We start from the raw sequence: 12,778 nt of genomic DNA, 5'->3' as shown, positions 1-12,778 counted from the left end.
CAAGATATTTTCAATAACAATGATTAGCACGATTGACGATTTGGTTGATGTATTCAAATCATCTAAAATAATCAAATATTCCTTTTAACCCTTCACAATCCTAGCCACTAATTATAGTTTTTTTTTTTTTTTGCAATTGATTGAAGGACAACTGGGGGAAAAAATTGGGGAATGGTGTTAGGATAAAATAAAAAGAGGCCTAAAATAAGATAAATTTGAAAGAATGGGACCAAATATAACATTAACCATACAACATGTACCCAATTACATGTTCAAGTATCTAGTATCAAGACAAGCCCTTTAAAGTGCTTTAAGGTTTCTTATTACTACTGTCCTTTTATTTTCATTACCAAATCTGTACTATTACGGACCGAACAAGGAAAAAAAAAAACAGAGAGAGAGAGATAGAGAGACAAGGTTGTCTATCTGTGGTTGGCCTTTTCTGTTCTGTTTTGGTTTCTTTCAACACAACAAAGGTAAGCTCAAGTGACTCTTTCTTGAATTTTCCATCTTTTGTCTAGATTTTGTGGGTATTTTTTTTTTTTTTATTCTGGTGCTGGTTTTTGTAGAAATGTTTAGCTCTGTGTTGGTTTGATTGTTGTTTGATCATTGGTGTGTGAAAGTTTTCATCTTTTTTATAGAAGTTTTGTGGGGAAGTTTCAGTTTTTTGAAAGGCTTAATCTTTGAGATCGATAGTGATTAAATTTGCAAACTGTTGTTGTTATACTGTTTAGTGAGCGATTGAAGGGGTTTGGCTATGAAGTTTTCGATGAGATAAAAAGGGTTTATTAGCTTATGTTGGCTTTTTAGTTCCAAAAGAAGCAGACTTTGTGATTTGTTTGAAATTAATTTTCATTACCATGAATTTTCTTTTTGTTTATTCATGGTGTATGAAGGCAAGGGTTTTGGAAAGTGGGGGTTGAGGATATAACAAATGTGAAAGTTGCTTTGCAAATTTCTTAGCTACAAATTTGGTGGATTTCTTAGCCTGTAAATGTAATAATTTTTTTGGTTTTCTGTTTGCTCTTTTTTGTTGCTCAAGTTATAAATCCTGTTTGTTTGTGTAGATTTACTGGTATCCTGCTGAAGGTGTATCTTTTACGCCATGTCTCAGCATTCTTAAGGTGATCTTTGACCAAGAAAACCCTGGGAATGCTGCATGATGTGCTTGAGTGTTTGGATGTCCATCTCTGAAACCCATCAGGTTCCAGCATTGTTGGAGCTTCCCTTCTTTGTTTTTGATGAGATTGGATTCGGAAATTATTATTCGTCTTGCTTTTGTGCTCAAAAGCACCATGGACCTTCAAGATGTTATGATCTTTGTGAAGACGGTTGAGCTGCTTCTTCTTTATATATAGATCCTACTGTTCAGGTTGAATAAAATATATAGGAGGAGAGTGCTGTATATTATAGTGTATTAGCATTTTTAGCTTGGAATGGAAAATAAACCTAGTGTGTTGACGCAAAGGTATGAAGTGGGAAGATTGCTTGGCCAAGGCACCTTTGCCAAGGTGTATTTTGGAAGGAACATCAAAACCAACCAGAGTGTAGCCATTAAATTAATTGAGAAAGAGAAGGTCTTGAGGGTTGGGCTTGTTGATCAGATCAAGAGAGAAATATCTGTAATGAGACTTGTGAGACACCCTAATATCATACAACTTTACGAGGTGTTGGCCACCAAAAGTAAGATTTACTTTGTAATGGAATATGCTAAAGGTGGTGGACTCTTTAACAAGGTCGCAAAAGGAAGGTTAAAGGAGGATGTTGCCTGGAAATATTTTAAACAGCTGATCAATGCAGTTGATTTCTGCCACAGCAGGGGTGTTTATCATCGTGATATAAAGCCAGAGAACCTGTTGTTGCATGAGAATGAGAATCTAAAGATTAGTGATTTTGGGTTGAGTGCCCTCGCTGAATCCAAGCGACAAGATGGATTACTCCACACAACTTGTGGGACACCTGCATATGTTGCTCCTGAAGTGATCAAAAGGAAAGGTTATGATGGTGCTAAGGCTGATATTTGGTCCTGTGGCGTGGTTTTGTTTGTGTTATTGGCTGGTTATCTCCCATTTCATGATACAAATTTGATGGAGATGTACAGAAAAATTGACAAAGCAGAGTTCAAATGCCCTAACTGGTTTCCAACAGATGCTCGTAAGTTACTGCGCAAGATCCTGGATCCAAACCCCAATACAAGGATCTCCATTGCTGAGATTATGGAAAGTTCTTGGTTTAGAAAAGGGTTGCCTAGACAAAGTAAAACTGAAACAGAAGGCAGGGAGGCAGCTTCTCTGGGTAGGAATGGCTCTGGTCCTTCTGAGAATAGCAGTGTGGCCTGTGAGGCAAAGCAAGAATCAGCCAAACCTCCGTACTTAAATGCTTTTGATATCATTTCCCTCTCTGCTGGATTTGATCTATCAGGATTATTTGATGATAAGTATCCGAACAGAGAAGCAAGATTTACATCTGCACAACTGGCCTCAGTCGTCATCTCCAAACTGGAAGATATTTCTAAGTGTCTAAAGCTGAAGGTAATGAAGAAAGATGCAGGTTTGTTGAAAATGGAAGGAATGAAGGAAGGTAGAAAGGGGCTGTTGGCCATTGATGCTGAGATCTTTGAACTGACTCCAAATTTCCATTTGGTGGAGCTGAAGAAAACTAATGGAGATACACTGGAATATCAGAAGATATTGAACGAAGATATAAGGCCTGCTCTCAAAGATATTGTTTGGTTGTGGCAGGGTGAGCAAGAACCACAGCAGCAGCAAGAACCACAGCAGCAGCAGCTGCAGCTGCAGCAATGACATTGACCAAACTATTAGTAACAGTTTGCTTCAGATATTCTCGTAATGCCATTTTTTCCGCTGTAGGTTGTGTTCGTACAATTTCTTAAACTTCTCGTTTTTTCTACTTTCGTGCTTGTATTTGTGTTTGTTATATTCCTCTGACCTCCCTCAATAAACTTGCTCGTGTTTGCTATATGATAAATGATGACTTCACTTTCAATGCACATAACTCTCATTCTTGAATTTCGTGTCCTGACATCCTATGATTTTCCTTTATAACATTTTCCAGGCATTCTCTATCGTCATTTTCAGTTTTTGTTTTTGCATGCACTGAAAGTTAATATTATGACCTGGATTTTCCAGGAGGATCACCTTGCATCAGTAGCTGATGTATATCGGTAAGAGCAAAAGAATGCTTCCTCTTGACGGCTACTTTTTTTTTATATTTATTATTATTTAGATTGCAAGAAGAGGTACAAACATTGTTTTGCATCCAGCCTATTTTGAAATCCTTTTCAGTTTCGAAAGATTAGTTCTTGATTATGTTCAATCTCAGAAAATATCTTCTCCAATGCGCTATGGTCTTGTCAAGTATTTTTTGTGGTGCAATGTTCCCGTCAATGATACAAACTTCGTGTAGCACGAGATTTTGCACTTGTGGCCCATGAACTTTCTTTGGAAGTTGGGAGGAAACAGTTGGTTTGAACTTTTCTAACAGAAACGTACACGTGTGCGCAAATGTGTACTTAATTATAGGTAGATTTCACATGTACACCTGGAGAACACATTGCTGTGGAGCACCCCTGCCCAGAAAAAAAATTTGTATCCTGTTGGGAAACCTGTGCCCTTACCTCATGAGTGTCTGAAAGTTGTGCCAACATGATTCAGATTCCCATGTCTGGTCCAAGTAATAGGTAAGCCTCACTTGGTTTCACATGGACACAGACCTGCCAACCCTGGTAAAGATCCTTTTTTGACAGGATAGGAGGATGATGTTTGATTACTAGGACCCTCGTTGATTCTTACTGTCTTGATTAAAAGCAAGCCAGTGGTGTAATGATCATGTGATTGATAATTTGGGCTCCCGGTTTTATGTGGTTAATAGTATTTCCAACTGTCCTTATCTCTCGTCAAACCCACATGATCCCTGATCGGAAATTTTCGTTAGCCTATCTCTGGCTCCCACACAATGATGGGACCAACTGGGACAGATTGCTTGGAAAATATTTCCTTGAGAAGTCTGAAAATGGCTTGATATGATATTTCTTTAGATATATCTGGATTTTTTACCAAATTTATCACTTATCACCACTTGTGATGTCTAAATCTTACAAATCAAATTTCTGTTGTTTTTCGGCTGATGTTTTCTGAAAGAATTCCAAACCAAGGGTATTAATTTCTTCAAAAAGAAAAAAAGAAAATGGCCACTAATGCATCTTAATCATGAATGCTGAAGATTTATGGTATTTACTATTGATGAAGTACAACCATGATTTTCAAGACTATATTCTTAAAAGTAAAATAAGTCGTCATTATCAGGGAAATAGTTTTCCTGATGCTTCTTGTTGTTTCCAGTTTAAATAACAATATTCAACATCATGTCAAAGAATTCAACCTCAAATGCAGCTGTAAAGGAGAAGGTTCAGTAGCGAACTCTACAGCTCCCATGCAGACAGAGTCTGTGAGGACTTGGAAGCACATCAAGATACAGGTTTCCCCGCTTTTTGAAATGGTGCAGGTTCCCTAGTCATGTCCAGGTTAAGGACTGGAAAAGGATGTAAGTTGAAGGCCATTCTTATTAGATTACTTGACAGAAGTTGAAGCTCGGCTTATCCTTAGCAGACTGATAAAGGAGGGGCATGACAAATATAATAGATCAGTGCCAATCTAAGAAGCAGTTCAAAGATCTGAAACAGATTGCACAGTCTAACTAAATCCCATTGTGCAACTAGCAAGCATGGAAACACCTGATATGCAGTTTATATCAGTAATGATCCCAGCAGGATGGGTGAGAATAGTTAATGTTAGAATATAATTACGCCAAAGCAGATTCTGCAGAATCAAACAGTGCGCTTATTTCTTTATTTTTTGCTATTATTTCCAACACTAGGTAATTGGACAAACTCGGGCTAAGTCAAGTCAATAATTACAGGATACGTAGGAGAAACTCTCCTCTTCTTGCTGTCTGACGTAACTCTGCATTCTAGAGATGGAGACGACAAATCTACAATCTCAATTTCCCGAGGGATGGATGAACTTCGGTTCAGTTGTTTATCTTTACCAGTGTTTATTTTGCTAGAGAGCTTCTTCCGTCTTGGCCAATCCAATTCGGAAGCATCCTCTTTGATCAATGTCAATACATCCCTATCTCTAGTCTCTCTCACAGAAAAGTCTGTAACAATTGAAGATGAACTTCGGTTCAGTTTATCTTTACCAGTGTTTATTTTGCTAGAGAGCTTCTTCCGTCTTGGCCAATCCAATTCGGAAGCATCCTCTTTGATCAATGTCAATACATCCCTATCTCTAGTCTCTCTCACAGAAAAGTCTGTAACAGTTGAAGATGCTTGCCTTGCTGGCTGATTCATGAAACCAAATGGTTGGGCATGATCTGGTTCTGGAGAGGGTGGATCTCTTTGGTCTTGCATGACATATGGTTCCGACCATCCAAATTGTTCATGAGAAGTCTTGTTAATGCTATGTGGATAATCTACAGAAGTATAAGCATCCACACATGTTTCTACAGCTCCACTTGTATAAGTAGCTTCAACATCTTTGCCGGTAACTAATTCCTTCCCCCTCTTCAAATCCAATTCAGAAACATTCTCATCAATCAATGTCAATGCATCCTTATCTTCAGTCTCGCTCATAGATAAGGTAGTGACAATTGAAGTTGATTTTCTCGCTAGTGTGTTCATCGAAAATGCTTTTCTCACTAGTGAATTCATGAAATGAAAAGGCTGTGCACGACCGAGTTCTGGAGAGGATGGCTCCCTTTGGTCTTGCTGATCATATTCTTCAAGCCATTTGATTTGCTCGTCAGAAGTCTTTTCAATGCTATGGGCACAATCTGTAGCATCTGCGTGTGTTTCTTTTACTGTTCCACATGTGTTGCCACATTCGTTAAATGTTTTGTTTACAGGTCCACTGCTGTTACAAGCTTCCCTATTTTCTGTTTCACCATATTCACCTTCGAAGATAATCTCCTCCCTTCCATTATAGCATGGAACCTTATCCATGGAGGAATCATCCAGCTCCACCAAGTTTGCATCAACCATTCCACTTCCATCACTAGCTCTCTCATATTCCTCTTCACCATCCCAGGCATCTTCATCATCTCTCTCTTCAAACAAATTATCATCCAAATCAGAATAGCAGGGAAGCTCATTCATGGGGCAAATTTGGACCTTCATGTTCTTTGGCAAGCTTGGACAACCAGCAGAATGCACTTTGTATTTCGTTGAGAAATAGTTTACTGTGATGTTCAAGCTAATCATATAAAGAGAAACATTCAGTTTTTGATATATCAAACCTTGAGATGAAGTTATGTCTATTTACTTCCACATAGAATAAGTTGTACCTCTGCCAAGATGGGAGGTTAAGCATTGTGTAAGCAAGTTTAATCTTGTTGGCAACTCCCGAGAAGGATTTAAATGCGGCAGCTGCCTGCCTGACAGCCACCGACTCTGTTGGGTGCTGCCATGCCCATTCAAACTGCAGGTTTGCATCCAATTACACATTTCATATGTTAACACTAGAATATGTATTGCAACTAATGACAAAGTGGCAAGCACTAAACCCTGCCAAAGATCTTAAAACTCTGGTCTTACAGGTAAAGTGAAGACTAGTTTTGACAGGCTATAAAAACGTAAGCACAAGATTATACAACAGCTCCAAAGACATTTTTTTATTTTTTATTTTTCATGGAGTCATTTCAAAAGCGCAGTTTTGAAAATGTATAATCAAAATAATTTCTCCAAGATTCAAAAAACCTTGGCTATGATTCCAAATGCCTGCCAAGTACAACTTGGTTGAAGAAAGCAATCACAAATGAGCCAGATCTTTAATTCTTCTGGGCATACATTATCAATGCAACCAACTAGTTGACTGCACAAAATGTATAAGACATGCTGCTAGATATTGTTTATAATCCCTTGCAAGGTGAAAAGAATAAAACAAAAACAGGAAGCCGAAATCATAAGGAACCTCTGAACAAGAGCAGGCGAATGCAAATTGCCCAAAATCCAAAGCATGATAGCTAAGACCAATCTTTATTTCAGTTATAGACTAGTAAACAAACCGTCAAAGGCCATGTTTTGAAGTTTGGCTGAAGGTAATCTACTCTTTTGTAGACTCTTGTATCGACATAAATAAATGATAAAACTGCTTCAACATGCTATAAGAATCTAAAGCCAAGAGTAAGTAAACAGTTAAAAAGAACAAAAAGAAATAACCTGCAAAGCAGCAACATTAGTTGGGAAACCATAAACGCAGATAACCATTTCCCATGGCCTTCTTTTCTTAGTCCTGCATGCTCCACTTCTAAGCTCGCCATTATGTTGCCTAATTCTCCGCCGCGGATTCACTGTAAATCTGCAACAATCCAGCCCTTCCACGCTTCAAAATAAAAACCAAAAAGAGAAAAGCCTGTCCTAGCTTGGCTAAAGATCAAATCCTTTTTATTATCACAAATTAAGGAATCTAGAAGCAACAAGCTTTCCCATTAAAAATTGGTTTCAAGTAATTGGTCGATACAAAAATCTGAAACAAAGATCATATGGCCCCACAAAACAATTGATCACCAATCAATCAAACCCTTAATAGATTATCAAATTTTTTTTCCTTACATTGAATACTCTAAAAAGCAATCAACTTTGCCACTGAAATTGGGTTTCAAGTGCTGGGGCAAAAGATAAAAAGAGGTATCAAGATTGAATACACCCAGAAAGGAGATGATCTAAACATTTATAAATCAATCAAAGACTAACCCTTTATTGATTGATCAACAAAAATACATAAAAACCTAAGAATACACCAAAATATTAAGATTCAGAAGGCATAAAAAAATGAAAGAAGGAACCAAACCCGATATAGGTATGGCCTTTGAATCTGGGGCAAAGAGAAGTCAAGAGATAGCAAGCGAAGAACCCATTTTTCCCCTTCTCTGCTGCTTCTCCTTCTTCTACTATTTCTTGAGGGGGATTTTTTTGGGGTTTTCTCTTTCTTGTCATTTTTGGGTGTGAAGGATAAGGATCTGTGCTTCTTCCTCCTCTCAGTATCTCTGAGGAGCGGAGTTCGATGCAATTCGACCGTTGGTGTAGGGGTTTTATACATATTTCAGATTTTGAATACTTCTGTATTTTTTTAATGAGAAGTCTAACGTGAATAACATTAAAAATCTACTAATTACTTTTTATGAATAAAAAATAAAATTATTATTAAATGAATTGTTTAGATTATTACTTATTATTTTTAATTTTTTTTCTTTTTAAAAAATTAATTATTGATTGTTCCTAGAAAATTATCTTGTATATTATACGTGTTTTTTTCTCTTGATGATATAGGATATTCTCAAACTACATGCATATTAATTAAAATTAAGTTCATCTGTTAAAAAAAATTAAAATTATATTTTTCAGATCGACTTGATATATTTAGAAAAAAATTAGTAAATTTTACTAGATATTACATTAAGGTTTGGATCTAAAATATTAAGGAATAGAATATACTCTCTTAAACACAACTTTAAAATTATTATACTTATTTAATTTATTTATTGATTTAATAAATGAATACAATATGATTCATATAGTAATTTACTGTTGATTATTATTGTAAAAATTATGTCTCGCTGCATATACTAGAATAATTGGCTTGGAATTAAAAAAAAAAATTCCGTCAAGTTAATTTTAAAAAGAAAGGTTTTAGGGCAACTCTTGATTTTTGTCTGGAAAAGAAAAAAAAAATGGTAACTCTTATTACATAAGATATGTAATACATCGTATCATCCAAATTCAAATTCTTTCATAAAAAGAACATCTTTTCTGTAGATATATCAATTTGAATTTAAATATAAATAGTTATCTCTTTTATTACTATCTTGAAATATAAAAAATAAAAATAATTATGATATGTTCTTTCTATATTTCCTGTTATAGGGGACAAAAATTCACTCTAAAAATTTTTTATATATAAATTTCATTGTATTTGTCTCTTTAATCAAATATATTTGTTTTTTTATATATTTCTTCTATTTTGAGATATTAATCAAACACAATATTAAAATAAAAAATCATTAACTAAGAATCACATTTTGATAGTAGAACTGTAAAATTTCTCTGCCATCCCAAATTATACCTGCGTCAACTTGGAATATCACTTGTGATTTATTAAAAGATTGGCAAGATAGTAATACTAAAATAGCTATATTATGAGTCGAGAGATCGACAGCACCCCTACTGTTAGTCTGTGAGGAGCCAGCAAGACACATTCCCCACTTCCTGAAGTAGGGCAGCAGGTTGGGACTAAAATCTGCTTACCCTTGGCAGGCTGATCTCATATCCTCTGTTTTGTAGTTAGGATGATAATGAAAATCATAATTGAGCATTTCATTCACAGGAAGGGGAAAAAAAAGAACAGTAATACTTTCTGGCAAACTCGAGCCGACAACTAACACACATCATAACAAAATCAGAAACACAAATCATAACAAATCCAGTATTGTGAACCGAATGCGATTGCAAAGAAAGCTAGTGTTGTGGCAGAAAAGTTGCTAATTGTAGACAGCAACCTGACTGCAGATTTATGGTAACACTCTGATGTAGTTAAAGTTTGATTATATATAACTGGCTAGATGAAAAGTTCATGCAAGCCCCAATACCTCAAACTGATAGCTAGTTCATTCATTTCTACCAAACCAAATAAAGCAAAACATGGATGCGTGCAGCCAAATTTTCAACCATCATGTATTGTTATCCAGTGTCGATGGAGAAAGCAGAGTCTAAGAATGCAATTCATGATAGGGTAATAATCAAAGAAACCACCTTTTTGTACTCAGAGTGGCCACCAAATTTACCAAGGAACCAGGATCTGTGCAGCACTAATCTAAACTTTCCATAAATCACCGAAGCAGAGAACACGGATCCCTTTTGTCTACTAAAAATCACAATCTCAAGAGTTTAACATCAGGTTTATTAATTGCCAAACATCCATTTCGGCAAATTACATCTAGCAGCAGAAAAATACCAACTCATGAATGAGAAAAACTGGAACAACAATGGCCTGAATATACCTAACATTACACAGTCCAATTGAGTATTTCTATATGCACAAAAAGGCATACAAACATCACTATCACCACATTAAAGAGGCTACTTTAAACCAATCCGTATCTCCAGAAAACTAAGAGTAACTTACCATTTGAATACGTAGCTTCTCAGATGTTGTCAGCAATTGTATAAATTTAGCATAAAACACACATAATTAACGTGGAAAATGGCATATGGCATATAACACACATGCTAGAACACCTAAAATATAAATAATGTTTAAGGATACACTAGCTGTTTAGGTCTGAAAACGTACACCCTTAGCAGATTAACATCCATTCTACAAAATTATTATCATCACATTCAGTCTAAAGGAGTCAGAAGTTGACAGTCTACACTAGCTGTTTAGGTCTGAAAATGTACACCCTTAGCAGATTATCATCCATTCTACAAAATTATTATCATCACCATCCTCCCACAGCAAAAACATCTCCATTTCACCAATCCAGATAACACCTAGCATACATTTCCTAATTATCACCAACATGATGATCTCTAACTCTTAAACAAGCTTACACACTTTAAGTTCTTGAATAATCAAGATCCCAGACACAATTGAATAGCAACACAAACATCACTATCCATTCTCCTAAAAAGTTTTCACACTATCACTAACCCATTTTAAACCAAATACTCCCCTATAAATCACAACAAAAGAAATATTTATAGAAGGGCAGAATCTCAACAAAATTACAGCATAAAACAAAATACTAAAGAGCAACGCGATATCTAAAAGCCAAAAAGTTTGACCTTTCAATCTTACCAAATGCTAGTCCTAGTAATTACAATTTCATCACCAATACAACAACAGCAACATTACTACAAATACAAGAACAGAATCTCACCACCGCTACAACATAAATGAAACCACTAAAGATCAACACAACATCTAAAAGCCACAAAGTTCTGATCTTTCATTCTTATTAAATGCTAATAGTACAAAGTACTGATCTTTCATTCTTACTAAATGCTAATATTACTTTACAAGTTACAATTCCACAACCAATACAACAACAACGATTTCCAAATGGGGTCTATTTTTTCCAATTGGATTGCAGTAACACACAACCATTAGTAGAAAAATGAAAACCTGAACACAATTGTAAATTCCATTACCTACAGAAACAAAAACTCCAAAAAGCAATCAACTTTCACGTTTTGAGGAAAAACCCAATTGCCTCCACAAGTATTTCCCATTTGCCATATCTACCAATGTCCAAAACCCCATTTCCACCCCTGACTTTACCTGCAAATTTTCAACGAGAAGATCAAAACTTTACCCAAAATAAGAAAAAACCAGAAATAGAGACAGAACAAGGGTAACTATTGCACACCTTTGAGAACCGAGAAGAAGAAGAAGAAGAAGAAGAATCAGAGTGATGAGGAGAATTCTTGTTGCTGTCGGTGGTGGTGGTGGAATTGTCATCATCTCCAGTGTCGGTGCTGGCGGAGAAAGGGCGGGACTTGAGGTTTTTTATAACAAAAAAACCGGCAAGAGTGGCGGAGAGGAATACCAGAATCAGCCTCAATGGGCACATTGTTAGTATTACGCGTCAAATCTGAGAAATCTAAGAGACAAATAATCTTTTGTTGTTTGTATTATTATTAAGAAGAAGAAGAAGAAGAAGGTTGTTCGGTTTAAGTTTTGTCAAAAACAGAAAATGGTTTAGAGAAAGGAAAAGGAATAAGAAACTTGGTGTCCTTGGAAGAATCAATGGGCATGGTGGGCTCTAATACGGGGGGCTGCTGCTCGTGATTTTCTTCTAATAAATAATTGGATTAGATAGAATAATCAATGGTGATATATTGATGAATTTGTAATCAATTTTGTATAGGATTAGCTTATGGGGTTACATTGTAAATTTAGTATTTAAACCCATTCCGGACTAGGATGGAGATGACAAGTTACCTAGGTGAACTCCAATCAATTAAAATAATTATGTTTTAATTTTTTAAATTAAACTAATAAAAATAAATTAAATCAAGTTTTAATAAGATTATATATTGACCTATCAAATCGATTAAGTAAAACTGAATGAATTCTAAATAGTTTTTTTATATACTCAATCTAGATTAAAAGACAAATAAATTGGGTTTCGGGTCAAAGTCGGACCAAACTGTAATTAATAAATATAATTGCTATTGTATTACTTATTTTATTTATAGCAATATAAGAGGTTGTGATAGATAGCATTATTTTGAATCTAGAAAGAAAGTAATTCAATTTCAATATTGAAAATATAATTGTAGATGGTGTTATATATTAAAAATGATCAACGAGTTACAAAATCTGAATAAACAAAATATACCAAACTTAATTACAAACTAAATTTGATAAAGTCCAGACCTAAAAATAAAAAATAAAAAAAGGTGTAAATTCTTTGAAACAATAAGTGAAATATAATAAATGGGTATCTATTAAAAATTATCTTGAATGAAATAGTACTAGTGAAATTAAGATGAGGGAAGGAATGTTGTTTAATTCAAGCTGACGGGTTGAAAGATGAGATGAGGCAATAATTCCTTGAGTGGCTGAGGCTCGTTGTTTTAGTATTCAACAAAGAGAATTCTTCAAACAAGTTTTAATGGTGTCAATTATTCGAGCATGGTGCAATGGTGCTTGGAGGGTTGGATCCCTTTTTTTTCTCCTGCCCTCTTTTTTTTTTT

General features: G+C 35.4%; 3 protein-coding genes across 3 annotated transcripts; 1 reads left to right on the top strand and 2 right to left on the bottom strand.

The window, feature by feature from the left end:
* The first annotated feature begins 336 nt into the window (after positions 1–336).
* LOC105137679 (SOS3-interacting protein 1) lies at positions 337–3,029 on the top strand. The gene is made up of 2 exons (XM_011043509.1): positions 337–476; positions 1,068–3,029. The coding sequence occupies exon 2, from the start codon at positions 1,437–1,439 to the stop codon at positions 2,802–2,804; it is 1,368 nt and encodes a 455-aa protein (XP_011041811.1). The 5' UTR covers positions 337–476; positions 1,068–1,436; the 3' UTR covers positions 2,805–3,029.
* Positions 3,030–4,703: 1,674 nt separating this feature from the next.
* On the bottom strand, positions 4,704–8,115 carry LOC105137678 (uncharacterized). The gene is made up of 4 exons (XM_011043508.1): positions 7,869–8,115; positions 7,238–7,376; positions 6,364–6,497; positions 4,704–6,272 (listed from the first exon to the last, which is right to left on the bottom strand). Exons 1-4 carry the CDS (start codon positions 8,012–8,014, stop codon positions 4,916–4,918), a joined length of 1,776 nt encoding a protein of 591 aa, XP_011041810.1. The 5' UTR covers positions 8,015–8,115; the 3' UTR covers positions 4,704–4,915.
* A 2,726-nt stretch (positions 8,116–10,841) lies between these two features.
* Positions 10,842–11,824, bottom strand: LOC105137677 (uncharacterized). Its single transcript, XM_011043507.1, has 2 exons — positions 11,446–11,824; positions 10,842–11,357 (listed from the first exon to the last, which is right to left on the bottom strand). The coding sequence occupies exons 1-2, from the start codon at positions 11,647–11,649 to the stop codon at positions 11,256–11,258; spliced, it is 306 nt and encodes a 101-aa protein (XP_011041809.1). The 5' UTR covers positions 11,650–11,824; the 3' UTR covers positions 10,842–11,255.
* Positions 11,825–12,778: the final 954 nt, after the last annotated feature.

This window comes from Populus euphratica, unplaced genomic scaffold (genome assembly GCF_000495115.2).
Source record: "Populus euphratica unplaced genomic scaffold, PopEup_1.0 scaffold69.1, whole genome shotgun sequence".
NCBI lineage: Eukaryota > Viridiplantae > Streptophyta > Magnoliopsida > Malpighiales > Salicaceae > Populus > Populus euphratica.
The sequence above is the reverse complement of the archived record's forward strand: the minus strand, read 5'-3'. Positions and strand labels throughout refer to the sequence as shown.

Coding starts and splice junctions, on each gene's coding strand:
- LOC105137679 (XM_011043509.1), top strand. CDS start 1,437: ATGGAAAATAAACCTAGTGTGTTGACGCAAAGGTATGAAGTGGGAAGA.
- LOC105137678 (XM_011043508.1), bottom strand. CDS start 8,014: ATGACAAGAAAGAGAAAACCCCAAAAAAATCCCCCTCAAGAAATAGTA. Junction 7,377..7,868: donor AAAGGCCATACCTATATCGG/GTTTGGTTCCTT, acceptor GGATTGTTGCAG/ATTTACAGTGAATCCGCGGC. Junction 6,273..6,363: donor AACCTCCCATCTTGGCAGAG/GTACAACTTATT, acceptor TTATATGATTAG/CTTGAACATCACAGTAAACT.
- LOC105137677 (XM_011043507.1), bottom strand. CDS start 11,649: ATGTGCCCATTGAGGCTGATTCTGGTATTCCTCTCCGCCACTCTTGCC. Junction 11,358..11,445: donor CTTCTTCTCGGTTCTCAAAG/GTGTGCAATAGT, acceptor GAAAATTTGCAG/GTAAAGTCAGGGGTGGAAAT.